This window comes from Xenopus tropicalis, chromosome 2, assembly GCF_000004195.4.
Source record: "Xenopus tropicalis strain Nigerian chromosome 2, UCB_Xtro_10.0, whole genome shotgun sequence".
Classification (NCBI taxonomy): Eukaryota; Metazoa; Chordata; class Amphibia; order Anura; family Pipidae; genus Xenopus; species Xenopus tropicalis.
The window spans coordinates 79,235,294-79,254,027 of record NC_030678.2 but is presented as its reverse complement, the minus strand read 5'-3'; the positions used below and the strand labels follow the sequence as shown (position 1 = coordinate 79,254,027).

General features: G+C 38.4%; 1 protein-coding gene across 3 annotated transcripts in view; it reads right to left on the bottom strand.

Moving 5' to 3' along the window:
* Nucleotides 1-12,823: 12,823 nt before the first annotated feature.
* Nucleotides 12,824-18,734, bottom strand: part of pum1 (pumilio RNA binding family member 1) — a 41,817-nt gene continuing 35,906 nt past the window's right edge. For 2 of the 3 annotated variants that reach the window (XM_002939357.5, XM_018091506.2), the window contains exons 18-22: nucleotides 18,474-18,611; nucleotides 17,910-18,035; nucleotides 16,042-16,163; nucleotides 14,642-14,834; nucleotides 12,824-14,423 (exon numbers count right to left, since the gene is read on the bottom strand). In XM_002939357.5, the coding sequence (XP_002939403.2) occupies nucleotides 14,292-14,423; nucleotides 14,642-14,834; nucleotides 16,042-16,163; nucleotides 17,910-18,035; nucleotides 18,474-18,611 (711 nt within the window). In that variant the 3' untranslated portion in view covers nucleotides 12,824-14,291. The remainder of the gene's footprint in view (nucleotides 14,424-14,641; nucleotides 14,835-16,041; nucleotides 16,164-17,909; nucleotides 18,036-18,473; nucleotides 18,612-18,734) is intronic. The other variant, XM_004911559.4, reaches the window with a different exon arrangement.

Here is an 18,734-nt window from a genome sequence, read left to right as displayed (position 1 = left end):
TTTATCTAAGGGAGGTGTTGAATGTTGAGTATTCTGGGCTCTCTGCCAAAAGCCTACTTATCTAGTTAAGTTTGAGAAACTTTGTATCTTTTTTGGCATTCACAGCAGAAGATCAAAGGGAAATTAGGGACTGTTCAGACTGAGGGCTGAGCTGTTAAATTGGGACTGTCCCATGAAAATTGGTAGGTATTGTTCCTACTCCAGAGCTGTCAATCCCCCCAATTTTTTATGGAGTTACCTGATTTTGCCTTCTCTCCCTTGGTCTCCTGTCACCCAGTAGTATTCTCATAATCTTTTGGCTATCCCCTAAAGTTTGCGTCAAATTTTTCACACGCATGTGCAGTAAGCAGTCAGTGACAGCATCCAAAGAATTTGTGCATGCCGTGATGTCACTTCCAGAAGTGCACATATGTGCATGACATCACTTCCACATACGAGGAAAACATTTTTGTCCCCCCCCCCCGGTTTACTTGTCTCCAGGTTGACAGCTCTGCTACTCACACTTCTCTAACTTATAGAAATTTCACCTCTCAGTTACAACAGGCCTCTGCGAAGCCTATTCTTAAAGGGCAATGAAAGGTTAAATAAAACTCTCTCTAATTCTTTGGCATGCTTTGGTCTCATTTACAGTGATTAGTTATTCCATCATCCCTTTTGGCATTCTGTAGGAAATGTGCTGCTTGAAGCTATTGAGTGCAGAAGTTGGCTGATGTCACCCAAATAACTGTGCATTTTATTTGATTCTTTGACACTTAGCTCTTACCCTCAAATTTAATAAAAGGTACTAAGTTTGCCCAGAAGCAACCAATAAAATGTTTTCTTTTAAACAGGTGACCAGTCAATGCTTCCTGCTAATAGGTTGCTATGGGTTACTGCTCCTGGGCAAACTTAGTGTCTTTTATTACATAACCCCATTAGTCTTTAATGTATTTATTATTAAATCAACCCATTTGTTCTTTTCATTTATTGTTCTGCAGTACAGAAATGCATTCATAAGTAGCAGTATATAAATAAATATGTACATGCAAAGTTACAGTGAACTCCCTCTGAAGTGACATTGGCAGGCAAATAACTGTATTAGGGTGATGACACAAAACATTTCCGATGTTTAAAGAAGTTGTTCCCACAGTATTTCCATTCAACTCAATGAAAAGGTATGTTCAGGTGCTTTGATGGTCCTTAAGAGCCCTGTGTGCCATCACCAGAGAAGAGAAGCGAAAAAGAAGAGCCACACTCGCATGCCAAAAGGCTAGCCAGAACCCCTTTATATTCAGCCTATATGTGAATGGACTAGAAACATTATGATAGTTAAGGTACCACCTTTCTGATACTGGCCTTTGTATATTTTTCTCTTTTTGTCCTTATTAATAACATTGGGTGCAAACATAATCTTTACTAGCCAGGTAGCAACCCTATGGTCAGTGGTGGAAAAATTCCACATTAATAAAAAGCACAACAAGGTACAGGAGAATAGGAGTTGATTTTTTTGACAGGTTAAGTCTGTTGTGGTTGCTGTGGCAATGGTGAAGATGATCTTCTTTGCACTTAGCAGGGCTGTGAAGTAAGTACATAAATCCTTTGACTCCTCATGTACAGGCCCAGATTTGTGGTGAGGCCACAAAGGCCCAGGCCTAGGGCGGCATGCCACCCCGCCGCGGCAAAATTTTGACATTTTGCTTCCATACGTAGCAATGGGGACCTCTCCCCACTGCTCCATATGGGAGTTTAAAATTTTGTGCATGCGTGCGTGGAGAGGGGCACAGAATGGGGGCGGCCTCTGGGCACCCGTAATAGAAATCTGGCGCTGCTCGTGTATTTTTCATGTTGAGTAAAAGAAATACAACATACAAGGCATTTCATTACTACCAAGGCTCAACAAAGCAATTTTAAAGCTATATGAAGATGGTGTCTTCTTTTGGGAACATAACAAAGAACTAATGGCTAGGAAGCTGACACACTGTCCAATTTGGTTTTCAAGCCTGTCACTGCCAATATAAATGAGGATACTGTTCAAGTTTGGGCCTAAATCTATAACTAAGCCCATGTCATTGTGGCTTTTTATTTTATTTATTAAAGAAACTGCAAACATTCCTTAAATCTAAAGTTTAAATTAAGATAAAGGATAAAACCAATAAGGTTGTAATAGCTCAGCTGGACTTCACACTAGTAAAACAACTAAGCACTGGGCTTTATTCTTACAGCAGAGACATACTTTATTATCTTGGGTTGAAAAACCCAACATACTGTTCTTTGACTTTAGCTTATTCTTCCACTTTTTCTTCTTCTTCTTCTTAGCGCCCCCCCATTTTCTAAACACTACTCCTCCTACAGTTTTAGGGGTACAGCACCCAAACTCCCCACACTACTTCGCCCTATAGCAGAGCAGGTTGCTTGTGCTTTTCTAAGCGATCCCATCCCCCCAATTTTCCATTGACTTTGACAGGGAAGATTTTCAAACTGCTGCCACACTTACAGTTTTGAAGCTACACCCCCCCCCCAAACTTGAATAACATAATCATGGGATCACCCCAAATGATACAGCGATATTTGTTGGATGACCCACAGTTGGAGGGGCCAACAACAGCCAATCAAATTTCACCCACTGACTTTAATGGGGAAATTTAAACTGCTGCCAATCTTACAGCTTTGAGGCTACACTCCACAAACTTGAATCACACAGTCATGGGGTCAGCCTGAATGAAAATATGATGATTGTTGGATGCCCAAAAGTGGGCGGATTTCACCAGATTTCAACCTGCTGCCTTTCTCACAGGAATTTCATTCAGTGACTTCACGTTTTTCAAACCAACATGAAGTTTGTTCTCAAACTTCTCTTTCTAGTTATGACTGGTATGTATGGCCTGGGTGGGTTAACAGCAGGCAGGGCACAGTCATGTCAGCTCTAGGGAGAACCATAAAAAGTAAAATTAATAGGCAACTATACTTTCTTTTTTTAGTGAGGGTGACAAAATAGAGACCAAACTGTATAGGAAAGTAAGGGATTGTACTGGTTTGAGAGAAAGGCAATAAAAGAGAATGGGTTAGTGATGCCAGGAATCAGGCAAGTGATGTTGATAGAGAGCAGTTACTTATATAGAAAGAATGTTTTGGACCTTTTCCTTATAGATTTAATTTTTATACCAGGTATAATACAGCAGCTTATAACATAAGGAACATTATACATAAACATTGAAGGGTCCTATCAGCTGATGCCATTCTTGGGGGTTACACAAGATTGAAATCCGAAATAAATTTTAGTAAATCCAAAACTTTGAGGAATTTTTTAGCACCATCAAATATTTGTAATAAAAAGAATTCACCAATTAATGCCTTAGGGGTACAAAGTACATATAAATGTGGTAAAAAGAGATGCAGTACTTGTGTTTTCATAGCTCCCAAAAATTATCAATAGAAGGAATTTGCACAAAGAACCTTTTTATTAATTGCTGGTCCATATATGTGGTGTATCTTTTAATTTGTCCATGTGGTAAATTTTATGTGGGTAGAACCATTAGAGCGGTAGGCACTAGAATTGGTGAGCATGTACGTAACATTAAAGCAGGTAAGACTAATCATGGGATTTCACAACATTTTAAAGAGGCGCATTTATGCAATCCCACAGGATTAGTTTTTATAGGTCTAGAACAAATCTCCCCAGGTATAAGAGGGGGGGGATCGTTTCACTAAGTTGAGACAGTGAGAGACGTTTTGGATCTTTAAGTTGAATACCTTACAACCCCAGGGTCTCAATGTCGATATTGATTTGGCTGCGTTTTAGCTTGCATAAAAATGTTTTTATAGTTCACCTACATTGGTTTCTTTTAGTGGTTTTCTATGATGTTATTGTTTTAAAATGTTTTTAAATATATAGTTTTAATTATAGTATATTTTAGAACTACAATAGTTTTAGACGAACATGTCAAGAAATGTAAGATATTTTGATATAATTTTTTACTGTACATTTTTTCAGCCGGTACAGCATTGTGATAATTTACTCCAGTAATTTAATTTTCTTTGAGGGAGATATATGATTTGTCATCCCATATAGATACCTGGCATTTCCCAGATTACGGACGCATCTCCTTTGTCCAGTTTAGGTCAAACCATTAGCTCGGTAGTGCGCATGAGCATTAGGGTTCAGGTTCACTTCCTGTTGATAGTGAAGCAAAAAACATGCATTTAAACAGTTTATGAGTTAGGGTTTATTCTTTTCTTTTGTGCTCCTGAGGAAGCGTGACGAATATCACGTGAAACGTGTTGCGCCATAGCCATATTGGATTAATATTGCTGTTGGAACTGGATTCTGATATGCTTCATTCTAATTCATGCTTGTGAGTGGCCTGCATTGTACTTTTAATAAATTGTGTTACACTGTATATATTCTTTTTCCTTTTTTATTGCATCGTTGGAGAGAAGAAGTATATTAACCTTTAACTGTTGGATCTTCTGTTGAAGATGTTCTGATCTTCTTTTTGGCATAAGAATGGTTAAAGTCTGGTGAGTGCGTACATTTACTTAACCATCCGGGTGGAGGTTTTTAAGTTGCACCAAGTTCTTTATAAAAAAATCTTTATGTGTCACATATGCACTTAGGGGAACATTTATTAATGCACGAATGATCCGAGCATGTTTTCTGCGACAATTTCATACCTTGCGACGAAATTTGTGCAACAAAATCGTATTGTCGGATTCATTCAAGCTTTGTGACTTTCCTTGGGCCAGGTTGGAGCTGCAGAGTGCCATTGATTCCTATGGGAGGCTTCCAAAACCATGCACAGAAGGATCAAAGTCAGGAAGGTTTTCCTGCTGTTTACAATCGTACGGTACGAAAATTTTGGATCGCCAATACGATATTATCGTGAGTAATACAATTTTTTCGTAAGCATTTTCTTGATATTTGCGATCTTCAGAATTATTGAATTGGGAATTTTTCCCATTCGGGATTCAAACTCGTGATTTGATGAATGTAGCCCTTAGGGTGTAATATCTTGTATTTAACGTATTGCACCTTTCATTTTATTTTCCATGCGCTTCCTATATGTTTGTTTTGGATAAGTATGCTTTCTTGCCTGTTTCTGTGGGACCGGCTCACACCTCCCCGTACACCACCAGCACCAGGTCTTGGTTGAGATAAAATGTTAATGTGACCTTGGGAAGGTGAGATGGAATCGTGCGGAGGAACACTTTATCCTGATGGAATATTGTCCAAGCTTGTAGGTGTGACAAAGCTGCCAGATCTGAAACTCTCCCAGCTGAGCAAATAGGGCATCGGAACGTGTGAAATCAGCTGTTTTGTGTAGGTAGAACTTAGCGCCCTTACAGCGTCCAGAGAATGTAAATGCTTTTCTCGACTAGTGGCCGGTTTAGGGCAGAAAGATGTCAGAATTATCTCTTGGTTGAGATAAAATGTTAATGTGACCTTGGGAAGGTGAGATGGAATCGTGCGGAGGAACACTTTATCCTGATGGAATATTGTCCAAGCTTGTAGGTGTGACAAAGCTGCCAGATCTGAAACTCTCCCAGCTGAGCAGATTGTGAGGAGGAAGGCTGTTTTCCAAGAGGGCCCTGAGTACTAAATTGAGGTCCTAAGGGGGAACCGGATCTCTCAATGGTGGTCGGATCTTTTGGAATACCTGGAAAAACAATTTAACTTCAGGTAGACCTGCCCACTGTTTATGGAACAGAGCTGAAAGGGCAGAAGTCTGAACCTTCAGTGCTGAAGTATTTACTTGTTTGTCGACCCCGTCTTGTAAGAAATCCAGAATGTGAGTGGATACACACGATTGCCAAGGTATATTGCGTTATACAAAAAGAAAGAGGGAGAGGAATGTGAAATAAACAAACCTCAAATGGATTTCATGAAATAAATTCAGTAAAATAGTTATCTTAACTGACTCAAAAAATAATTGGAATATAGTCAATGATTGAGCCAAAATTTGGTCCCTAATATACATCAAAGCAGTAAAGGTTATATATATATGTACCCAGTATCGGGCTAGGCCCGGGTGTTCAAACCCCGAGCCCGACGCAAGGTTCAAAAAAGATCATTCAATAATATACGGACAAAGAAATCCAAGTAGCTCACCAAAAGCCAATGGTGGTCCGGGTGCTCAAGGCCCCGAACCCACAGCTGAAAGGGAAAATTCTCCAAGGTTGAACGTGGGACATCCAGCACTCCGGACTCATGAAAACTGCTAAAATCCAAAGTTTATTCCTTCATGTTTAAAACAAATAAACGCCTGACGCGTTTCGTGCCCTTTAGGGCACTTAATCATAGGCAAACACTAATAGATACAAATGACTTTAAATAGAGCAAACAATATGACGTAGAAGGAGGTAAGGCTGGATAAACCACGCCCTCTCCTGGTATTTAAAAAGACAGACATGAGAAATAAATCACAAGCAAAAATTCCTTTTTAGCAGGGTTCATCTAAGGTGACACCCACTCTAGGGTTAATAATTAGTTATATGTATGGATATATAAATATAATACAGATTCAATGAATTAAAAATTAATGGATAAAATTACATGAATGAATAATAAATAGTAAACACATAAGTATACGTATGAATAAATAGGTCAATAGAATAGATAAATACCTAAAGAAAAAGCCTCATTTCTTGAATGCATACATATATTGAATGGATATTCGTACTAAATTTGAAGCCACAGAAAGCTTCTGCGAAACCTCCCTCTTTGATGAAGGTGAGTTCAAGTTAAACATAGCAACTGACATCAAAGATAGAATTTAGACCGACAGGGTAGCGAGTATTGAGGATGAAGATCCACTTCATTTCTAAACGTAACAATTTTGAAAGCCTGTCTGAATCTCTTTCATCCACTAGTACTCTATCAATCACTTGTATTTGTAACATAGAAATGTTCGAATCGCAACAATGTTTAAAATGCCTTGCCACAGGACTTCTATCATTACTAGTAATAATATGTCTAATGTGTTCCCGCATCCTGTTCTTTAAAGGGCGGGTAGTACAACCCACATATTGAATGTGACAATTAGCACATGTCAAAAGATAAACAACAAACTGCGTGTTGCAATTTGCATAAAAAGACATATCAAATGTTCTTCCAGTCACTGAACTACAGAAACTGGTGGATTGCTTAATGTAAGTACAAGTCATACATTTCCTTGCACCACAAATGTATGTTCCTTTTGTTTCTAACCAAGTTTTTTTTTCTTTTAGTAGGTTGTGAGCGCCAAAGGGTAGGGGAAAGAGCATTACCTAGAGTTGGAGCCCTTCGTGCTACAACCCTGCATCCATCTCCTAACAATATGGCTAGATCAGGGTCGTTGTAAAGTACCGGGATAAGGCTATTTACTATATGTTTAATCTGATAGAATTGATTGCTAAAACTCGTGACAAAAATCGGTGTTGTTCCCCCAATATTCCTCTCATTTCTATTAAAAATGGGCCTTTTTCTCTGATCGTTATCATAGTTACTGTTATTTTTATTATTGTTGTTATTATTAGTAACTTCAAGTGAACCTCTATTTTCACGATTGGTAACTCCCATTTTCCTTGTGTTACTAAAAAGATCTGATCTCCTAAGGTATAATGCTTTCGTAAATGCCACCAATAGAGATCGAAGAGTGTAACCTCGCTCAAGAAATCTGTCCCGTAACAGTAGGGACTGTTCGACAAAAGCCTTATCTGTGCTGCAGTTCCTACGTAAACGAATGAACTGCCTCAATGGAATACCTTTGAATAAGTGACCCGGGTGGCAGGAATCTGCCCTCAATAGGGAATTGCCTGCACACGCTTTCCTATAAACTGAAGTTTCAATCTTAGAGTTTACAATAGATAAATGTAAGTCCAAAGATGAAATTCGCTAGTGAACCTCAAGTTCAGAGCATTAGTGTTTAATTCTTCTACAAAACTAGTGAATTCATTCTCCGATCCCTGCCAAATGAACAGGAGGTCGTCGACATATGTTTTATAAAAAATAATGTGACGTACGTGATCAAGAATTCACTAGTTTTGTAGAAGAATTAAACACTAATGCTCTGAACTTGACTGGAAGAACATTTGATATGTCTTTTTATGCAAATTGCAACACGCAGTTTGTTGTTTATCTTTTGACATGTGCTAATTGTCACATTCAATATGTGGGTTGTACTACCCGCCCTTTAAAGAACAGGATGCGGGAACACATTAGACATATTATTACTAGTAATGATAGAAGTCCTGTGGCAAGGCATTTTAAACATTGTTGCGATTCGAACATTTCTATGTTACAAATACAAGTGATTGATAGAGTACTAGTGGATGAAAGAGATTCAGACAGGCTTTCAAAATTGTTACGTTTAGAAATGAAGTGGATCTTCATCCTCAATACTCGCTACCCTGTCGGTCTAAATTCTATCTTTGATGTCAGTTGCTATGTTTAACTTGAACTCACCTTCATCAAAGAGGGAGGTTTCGCAGAAGCTTTCTGTGGCTTCAAATTTAGTACGAATATCCATTCAATATATGTATGCATTCATGAAATGAGGCTTTTTCTTTAGGTATTTATCTATTCTATTGACCTATTTATTCATACGTATACTTATGTGTTTACTATTTATTATTCATTCATGTAATTTTATCCATTAATTTTTAATTCATTGAATCTGTATTATATTTATATATCCATACATATAACTAATTATTAACCCTAGAGTGGGTGTCACCTTAGATGAACTCTGCTAAAAAGGAATTTTTGCTTGTGATTTATTTCTCATGTCTGTCTTTTTAAATACCAGGAGAGGGCGTGGTTTATCCAGCCTTACCTCCTTCTACGTCATATTGTTTGCTCTATTTAAAGTCATTTGTATCTATTAGTGTTTGCCTATGATTAAGTGCCCTAAAGGGCACGAAACGCGTCAGGCGTTTATTTGTTTTAAACATGAAGGAATAAACTTTGGATTTTAGCAGTTTTCATGAGTCCGGAGTGCTGGATGTCCCACGTTCAACCTCAAGGTATATTGCGTGCCTGACTCCACCCACTGGATGTGTAGACTGTTTCTTTGCCGCAATTAAGGTATGGATTACTTGGTTTGAGAATCCTTCCTCTTTCCATAATATGGTTTCAACATCCAAGCCGTTAAATTCAGCTTGTATATGTTCTCCGCCTTTGCTGGAGATCTGCAGATCGGGGGAAGCGTCCATGGCTGCTCCACCGACATCTGAATTAATTCTGCAAACCACGCTCATGGTGGGAATCTTTTTTCTCCTGATCTTGTGTAACAGTCGAGGGATCAGTGGTATGGTGTACGTGTAAGCTAGTTGACAGTGCCATGGAGTTGTGAGCGCGTCCACTCCTTCCGCCTCAGGGTCGTGGACTTTTGACAGAAATATTGGGGTCTGAGCGTTGAATCGCAATGCCATGATGTCTAGACATGATAGGACCCATTTGTTTACAATCTGTTGGAAGATCTCTGGTTTGAGTTTCCATTCTCCTGGGTCCAGCGTGGTGCGACTCAGATAGTCCGCTTCCCAGTTCTGAATGCCTGGGATGAACACTGCCGATAGGAGTACTTGGTGTGTTTCTGCCCATGTCAGTACAGATGCACTTCTTGTTCCCCCTTGCCGATTCAAGTAAGCTACAGTGGTGCTGTTGTCGGTTTGGATTTGCACTTCATGTAAGTCTGCCAATGAAGGAGAGCACAGAATTCTGCCTTCAGCTCTAATGTATTGATGTGGAGTTTGAGTTCCTGACGTGACCATGTGCCCTGGCAAACCTTCGGGGGCCAAGTTGCTCCCCATCCTACTCTGCTGGCATCCATTGTGACTATTTCTTGAACTGGACGGTCTCAGCCTTTGCCTTGTTTGAGATTGGTAAGGTGTATCCATCAAAATAGGCTTTGTTTTACCTTGCTGGATAGATTGATCTTTTGGGACAGGTCTTGATGATTTTTGTCCCATAGTTTGGGAACTCCCTTTGGAGTGGTCGGAGATTAAATTTTGAGAATTGTACTGCTTCTATGCTGGCAGCCATGAGGCCCAGCAGTCTGAGAATGCCATGGGCTGATGTCTGGGATTGTAACCTTATGTTTTGAGCCATCTGCATTGGGAAGTGGAAGGAACACTTTTCTGTCCACTGTGTTGATTTGCATGCCTAGGAATTCTAACGCCTGTGTCGGGCTGAGAAGGCTCTTTTTGTCATTGATTAGCCAACCATGTTGCCGTAGTTACCATGTGCGTAGGCACTCTCGGGTGTGGGAATTGGCTTCCTTCTCTGATTGTGCTGTTACTATGAGGTCGTCTAGATAGGCTGTAACGTGAATGCCTTGAAGTCTGAGTACTGCCAACAAGGCTCCTAGAACTTTGGTAAATACCCTCGGGGCTGACGTCAATCCAAATGGTAGGGCTTGAAATTGGAAGTGTGATTGTCCTAGAGCGAACTGGAGGAATCTCTGGTGAAAGGTGTGTTGATAGGAATGTGGAGATATGCATCCTTGATGTTGATTTTTGACATGAATACGTTTGGTGATAGGCTTCTTATGATTGACGGAAGAGACTCCATTTTGAAGCATTCGTATCTTACGAACTTGTTTAGTGGGTTCAAGTTGAGTACTGGGCGAAAGCCTCCATCCTTTTTTGCTACAAGGTGAATGTTTGGGTAACTTCTTCTGGTTGTTTGGATGGGTCATCTGATTCGCTAGACTGACCTTCAGAAGACAATTCCTCATCTGAATCTATGTCACTTATTGACTGGCACAACTGAGAGTCAGAAACTTGTAGATGAGTAGGAGGAAGAGAGTGTTTGCATCTTGTAACCGGTGACAGTGAGCATTTGCGCTTCTTCTTACTACTTTCTGGTAGTGAGTGGGAAGACAGTGTCTGTTGTACAGATGATTGTACTGTGGAATGAATTCAAGATATACATTGTGAAAGGTCAGATGCCACTAAGGGATTTCTGTGTCGCACTAGGTGTTGGCGAGTCATTCATACCTGAAGATGGCTGTTGTGGTCATTTTTGTAGGTTCAGATATGCTCTCATTTTGGCCGGACTCAGTATGGCAATAAAAGGGAGAGTGGTCTCTGGGTTTAAGCAGTATTTTTTACCTGCTTTTTAATTTTTGCTTTCATTTGGCGTGATCTATCAGGTAGATCTGTTTTCTCAATTAGGGATGATAACTCATCATCAGGAGTAGACATATTAGATAATGTACCTTGTATAACTATGGAAACATAAAACAGATGTATTGTGTGGAGAGTGGTAGTGAAACCGTTCTGACTGTACCTCTGCTGGAAGCTGCTGTCTGCAGGTAGGATGCGCAGATAATGGAGTGCGATGCAGCTCAGAAGAAAAATGCACTTTTACAAGGCACCTTATTATGCAGCAGTGCTTGTGGTGTATGATTCCTCTGAGCCCGGGAAGCTGTAGTGTACACTAAGAGCCTAGTAAACATGTAGGCGCATACAAAGAAAGCACGGGAAGACGGCTTGATACCTGATGAAAGGGTGCCTATGATGACATAACTGCGCGCCAGATCGCGGGCTAAACGGGCTCAACCAGGGCAAGGCCCGGGAGCGCACAATGGCTGAGCGAGCTGCGGGGAGCACGCTGTGGGCTCAACCCGTGTGAGCTGCTATAAGCGATGCCCAGGAGCACTCACGAGGGGCTCTACTACAGTCCTAGAACTTCTCTCTGTATGCTTAAGATAGCAGCTGCCATTTTAGCTAGGTCTTAGTAGCTTCTGTGCTGCACCTCTAGCTGCTGATAGCTCAGATTACACATTCTGATGGGAGGGGATATAAATTCTTATGGGAGAGGGAAGCAGAAGAAGGGAGAGGCGAGAGAGCTGAGCAGACTCTGGCCCCTGAATGAAGGATTTTTCTGAGAGAGGAAGTCTGATATTGAAGTACATGTGTACACAAAAGAAGACAAGAAATTCTGTGTTTCTTTTGACATAGGACTCGGTGCAGCTTTTCTGTGAGTGCTTATGGCTAAATTTATATAGACCTTTATGCTAAAGCTAACTTAAGTTTTTACCTTTGCTTCTCCTTTAAACCTGCTTCATGTGCTAGTGGCTAGGGATCATCTTAAATCAGGTTGGACCATTTAGAACAGCCATTATACATATTTGCAGCTAGAAGTACCAATATTTCTCCATTATGTACAACTGCATTTCTACTGCAGCCTTTCAATTAGAATGCACCAAATCCAAAACTCTTTTAGAAAATTTGAAATTCTGGCACAATGGTGCTAGAATGGTAAAATAAAAAAAACTACACTTCAAGTGAAGGAAGAGTTGTGTTCATGATGATTACGCATAACTACTTAATGTATACTAATGTATACTTAATGTACAGTCCTGTGGGGGTCACATTACATTTGTGCAGCTTAGAATTATTCACACAGTGAACATATTTGCCCTGCCTGTTTTTATATTTATAAAGCTGGACAAGGTTGGTGCATTTATTGTGCAAATTGTGAATTCTTATTCGCAGTGCAAATGTCCTTAAAAGCTTTTTAAATATGGCATGTTTGCAAAATTGTGAAATTTTATGCACACACTTTGCGTGAGTTACACCACAACTTTGGTGGTGGAAAAAATATTTGCAAAGAAAAAATTTGCGCTATATTTACACTCAACACACACACAGAGGGCATGGTCCTGCAAACCGCAATCTGATTTGTGAATTTTGTGATTCTCAAAAAAAAGTCAGGCAAAGCAGTACATAATTTAAGTGTTTAGGGGAAAACAACCATTTGTGAAAAAAAATACGCACTGTGCAAATTTTATAAATGACCCCCCTGTGTATTTCTGTGCACATAGGTTATTTTTCAGTGGAAGACCAAATTAAAAGAGCCAGAGAGATTCCAAAGATCTGTAATTTTCAAAATAAAGATCACACATCGTTTATAGACATTCTACACAAAGTACAAAAAATAATTGCTAAATCAGAAGCATCCACAGGGCCAATAACACCCCTTTGCTATTGCCTACCATCTACTCCTTCAGGCAACAGAAAAGGGGAATCTTAATTATACACATACGGTTAGACAAGTGTGCTTGGAAAAATTTCATTTGTAATATACACAAAAGAGGAGGATCTTATGTCTGTTGTAAATATACACCGTTTAACTATTACATTTGTATATTCAAACAAGAAAGAATTAAGTGGACAATATGTTACAGCAACTTACAAGTGAGACAAAATGCAAAACGAAAACGTTATAGTCTGTACAATAAGGAATAACTAACAGTATGTCCAACTGTATAAGGGGGCTGTTTCATGTCACAGATAATCAGAAGATAATTTGCAAACGGCAGATTTAAAAGATTTCTGTGGAGTAAATTCATAATTTATCCAAATTTTTTTTTTTAAAGAGAAATAAAACAAGATTTAAATGGAAACTAAAAAAAGGGGACCAAAAATAACGCAGTTTTGTTTTGTCCAGCTGAAATTACAATTTACAATTTACAACATCACAACTAATATCTGTAGAAGAATTCTGAAAATGCACAGTTTGGCCTAACTTTTTTTTCACTTTTTTTTTTTTTTTGCCTTTTCTCTTACCAAAAAAGGAAGGGGGGTTATGTCGATTTTCAAACTCACATTTACATTACTGAGGTTTTACAAATGTACAATTTTACAGTCAAAAGGGTTTATGTCCACTAACTGCAGGATACATCTGTATTTTAAACATCAAAAAAACTAAAAGAAAAAAATTACTACAAAGTTTTATATATATATGCAAATATCTATATCAAGTATACACTACATATTTATACAAAGCGAAAAATGGGTACGGGGATTAGAATTTTAAGTGGACATGCTAAAGTAAGTCTCTCAAAATCAAAAAATATTCATAAAAAGGGCAGGCGAATGCCTGTCTCAGTACAGCCAAGATTCTGCACAATATAACAGAACTTGCTGGGAAAAGAAGCAAAAAGATGTATATCTAAAGGACAGACAGATATGGAGAACTCTGGTTGAAGAAAGAACGTTAAAAATAAACAAAAGGAGGGGAATAATGTTTTTTGGCATAAAAAAAGTTTTGTTAACTTTTTGGAGTTGGTAGCAAGCAAATTTATTCACATAGGCTCTGAAAGCATACTTGTGCATTCAGTAAAGGGCAGGACATGTACAAGGTATGTACAAGTTATTCTATACAGAATTACAGTGGGGGTTAAGCTGATTTTTTTTTTAAAAAAAATGTTGGGTGTAATAAAATTAAAGACATTTACAAAGTTGGTTGAAAATTAGAATTGCTAATGCGTGATGCTTCTCCCTCCTGATGTTGTGCAGAGATTGGGAGATACATTTGATGGAGATCTCTAAATGATTCCATTTGAGGGTCCACACATTGGACCCAGATCCATGCCGTTTTTCATGTAGTACTTCTCCAACTTGGCCAGGATGTGCTTGCCATACGTGTATTTACGGAGAGTGGCAATATGTGGTCGGATCTAAAGAAAAGAAATATTTTAATTTAATATTGAAGGAAATAAAATTATTCACACTTGTACAGTTCCAGCCTCCCTTCAAATCTGCACTGGCGGCATACTTTAAACCTTCATTGTGTAACAGCTTTGTCCTCAAACTCACAACATACAACACAAATAAGGATGCACTGTACATTTCTTGATGATACAGAGACATTTCCACCACTTTATATAAGGCTCACCTTGTGCATAACAATCTTGCGCTGAGCTGGTTCTGCTACATCGATCATTTTCTGTACAACGTAGTTAGCGTACTGGTCCTTCATCATGGTGTATAAGGCACTATGAGGCCCATCATTCATTGTGCACACCTCGTCTATAAGCATGGCTCTTTCCGTACGAGACGCATGTGTCACACATTTTTCAACTACATTACTGAAAAGGAAGGGAAAAAAAATTAGGTATAAAAATAATTACAGTAAATTTACAATATACACAGCAGCATTGTGTATTCTCTCTGCATTTTTTGTGTACAACCACTAAAATCACAAATATGATTAATACAAATGAGTCAGGTATAAGTATTACCATAAGCTGTAAGGACAGGAATGATTAACCTTCTGTCTTCTGTTGCTAAACTTAAAGTTCTACCAGTTAGAATAGCAACTCAAAAGGAACACGTTAAATTATTTGGAGATTTTCTTAAAGGGACAGTAACACCAAAACAATATATGTGGCAGCATCAGAGAATGTGCTTACCGAAATGTTAGAACCACTTTTCTGCTTGTATATTTTCTGATACATATGGCCTGTCTACTTTCACTCAGTAATAAGTAATTTTATTCCTACAACCTAATATTTGTTCACACCAGGAGAGTGAAGGAGATTAGAGTTATCGGTTTAGCTTTTTTCTCACTCATCTCCTGAACTATTAGTGATTTAGGTACGGACCACTTAATGCTTCAACAGAAAACTGGTATTTGACTGAAAGACCTCAAGTAAAATGTGTTACCTTATACAAATAGTAAAGGTAGCAATAGTTTAATAGTTAAGGACGAAGTTACTACCTGCTTATTGCTATTTAAAGTTATTTTAGTTTTTATAAAATGTGCAGGACACTATTGGGTGTATAAAAATAAATTCCAAATTAGTGACCCAATGTTTTTGGCTGCAATGAGACTTTCCTCAGATTTCCTCTGTTTGGTGTATATATATTTTTTTCAGTCTATGTCACCTTTTAATTAAAGTTTACGCCTAATAGCACAATGAGTATGATGTTTGAAATGCAGGTAGATGTGATATGGCCACTGGTATATGGTCCCTTAGCTCAACTCCAAAAAAAATTATTGGGCCCCTGCCCAAAAAGTGACTACGCTAATGTCTCAAGTAACATTTTCTCCACTGGTGGAGATAATACCAATGTGTTCCCACCCAAGTGTCTGATGGTCTTTTGGCACCGACATCAATGGCAACCAATGATGCTGCAAAAGAACCATGTAATTTCTCCATTACGCCTCTTCAGCATCTATTCAAGGCTGGGCCACCACATTCCAATGTATGGAAAGAAGGAACATTGCATACACACAATTAAAAAAAAAACAACACAAAAATCTTTGTTTTAAATTACACCTCATTTAGGTACCTGGCAAATTTGTGCTGACTCAGGACTAGAACATTTCCACGAATCTCTGCAACAATTTTACTTTTGTCCTCCGGTCGACCATGCTCCAAAACATGCTGGATAACGTAGTTACCATACTGATCCTGAGAGGTCAAACAGATATTTGGAATTATCTTATTAAATAATTTAGTAAAGAGAAGTAGTAATTGTAATGATTGTACTCATTTTCAGACCCATGATAGGAGGTTAAATCCAGAAGAAAACTAAAGTGAAAATGGGAGTATATACTTGGACCACTTAGCTTTTAAGCTACAACTCACAGCATGTCTCTGAAAGCCACGGGTATAACATCTCTTTTGCAGACAAACCATTAAAAGGGATGTAAAGGCAAGACAAAATATTGCATTAACTACTACTCCACCTAAAAAAGCATATTTGCGATAAACTTTAGTTAGACCATTCCAAACCATTTCTTTAAAATTAGTGCTCTGCTGCGGCTCAATTCACCGTTTGTGTCCTTTACTCCCTGGAAGCTGCTTGCAGAAATCCTTCGTCAGCCAGCCAGAGTAGTAAGAAACTATCAGCGCAGCTCTGCATTACAATGGGCAAGGAGGCGGAGTACGGTTGTTTCTCACTGTGGTTAGCCTCAATGATAAACATATAAAAATGACCCAACTCTGATTCCCCACCCTTTTCTATGCAGAGCAGCACAGATTGTATCTTATTTCTCTGTCTAGCCAGCCATCCAAGGATTTCTGCAGGTAGCTTCCAGAGGGAGAGAAGACAAATAAAAATGAGCTGCAGAAGCTCGCTTATTTTAAAGAAATATTGCAGATTTTCTAACTACGGTGTATTACAAATACACTTCTTATTAAAGGAACAGTAACACTAAAAAATGAAAGAGCTTTAAAGTAATAAATATATAATGCACTGTTGCCCTGCACTGGTAAAACTGGTGTGTTTGCTACAGTAACACTATTATAATAAGCTGCTGTGTAGCCATGGGGGCAGCAATTTAAGCTGGAAAAAAGGAGAAAAGGCACAGGTTACATAGCAGATAACAGGTAAGTTCTGCAGAATACAATAGTGTTTTATCTGTTATCTGCTATGTACCTGTGCCTTTTCTCCTTTGAATGGCTGCCTCCATGGCTACATAGCAGCTTATTTATATAAATTATAGTAGACTTTCTGAAGTAAACACACAACTTTTACCAGTGCAGGGCAGCAGCACATTATATTTTAGTTACTTTTATACACTTTCATTTTTGGTGTTACTGTTCCTTTAAGTGGAGAAACAGTAAATGCAATATGTTTTTTGCCTTTACATCCCACTTAAAGGACATCAACCCAAAAAATAATTTTTTGCCTAATAAAGGAAAACATCAAGTAACTTTCCAATATCAATGTATTAAAAATTATTAGTGCTTTAAAAGTTATTTGTAAATGTAATTGCTATAGAAAGCAGAATTTGCTACACTCCTAGTGGTTACTATTTAAACAATGTTGCAAGTGCCAGGCTCCTTCAGCAATTCAGGTCTGTAAAATCTGTTGCCCTGTGTTACATTGTTTCAAGAGTCAGAGCCACTAGGGCAGAGAATAGAAAGGACAGACAGATGCTGCTTTTAATAGCAGCTATATGTGCAAATAACTAAAAAAAACAAATATGTAATGAATGTATATTGCAGTTAAGTTGCTTAGAAGTTTTGGGGTTGACATGTCCTTTAAACTTTGTCACAAGAGTGTCATGAAAAAAAGCGCATTCAAATTATCAATATTTGTCAAATTAAAAGTTCTCTGCAAATTGATTTCAAAGAATTCTCAAAATCTGTACAGTGGTTTATATTTGCACTGACCATTACATTTTTTTTTTTTTAAAACTACTCTGGTACCTGAACAAGCTGTTCCGTGTGCTGGTGTAACTCTTCTAAAATGGGCAGTGTCTGCTCCGGAAGGCAGTGCTCCAAAATTCGCTGGATCACTCGACAGCCATACGGATGCGTAGAGAGTGCAAATACCTGTGCAGAAAGCAGTGACCAAATAAGCGCCCACACCTTAGTACTACAAATATAGGATTGCTTATCTGGAAACCCATTAGCTAAAAAGCTCACAATAATTGGAAGGTCATCTTCCGTGGAGTGCATTTTAATATACTTTTTAAAAATTATTTATTTTCTCCCTTTCACTTCATGATAACAAATCTAACAAGAATTGATACAGGTTATGAATAATCCTGAATGACATGTTTAATGTTTGCATTTTTTTTTTAGTAGCATTAAGGTTTGGGATGCATATTATGAAAAAACACTATCTAGAAAACCCCAGGCCCAAACATTCCAGATAATAGATCAAATACATTTACTACTTTTTAATTTCTCAAACTTCTTTTTACTTTGCTCCTACATTTGCCTCTTCTTCTGATCTTTTATACCCATTCTTCTCACCCTAGACTGTACCTGGCTCTTGAAGGCATCAATAATGAATTGAAGGGACTGCGGCTGTACACACTCTATGCATTTTTGAACCACATGATTCCCATTCTGGTCCTTTACACACTTCAAGACGTGACCATCCAACTCTCTGACCATTTCATTCTGCCAGAAAAAACGCAAGACTTGGATGAGAATGCAAAGTCAAACAGTTGTTGATACAAGGCTGTTACCCATAGAATACAAACCAACCAACTAATTTATAACAAAACTCTCTCATTTGCAAAT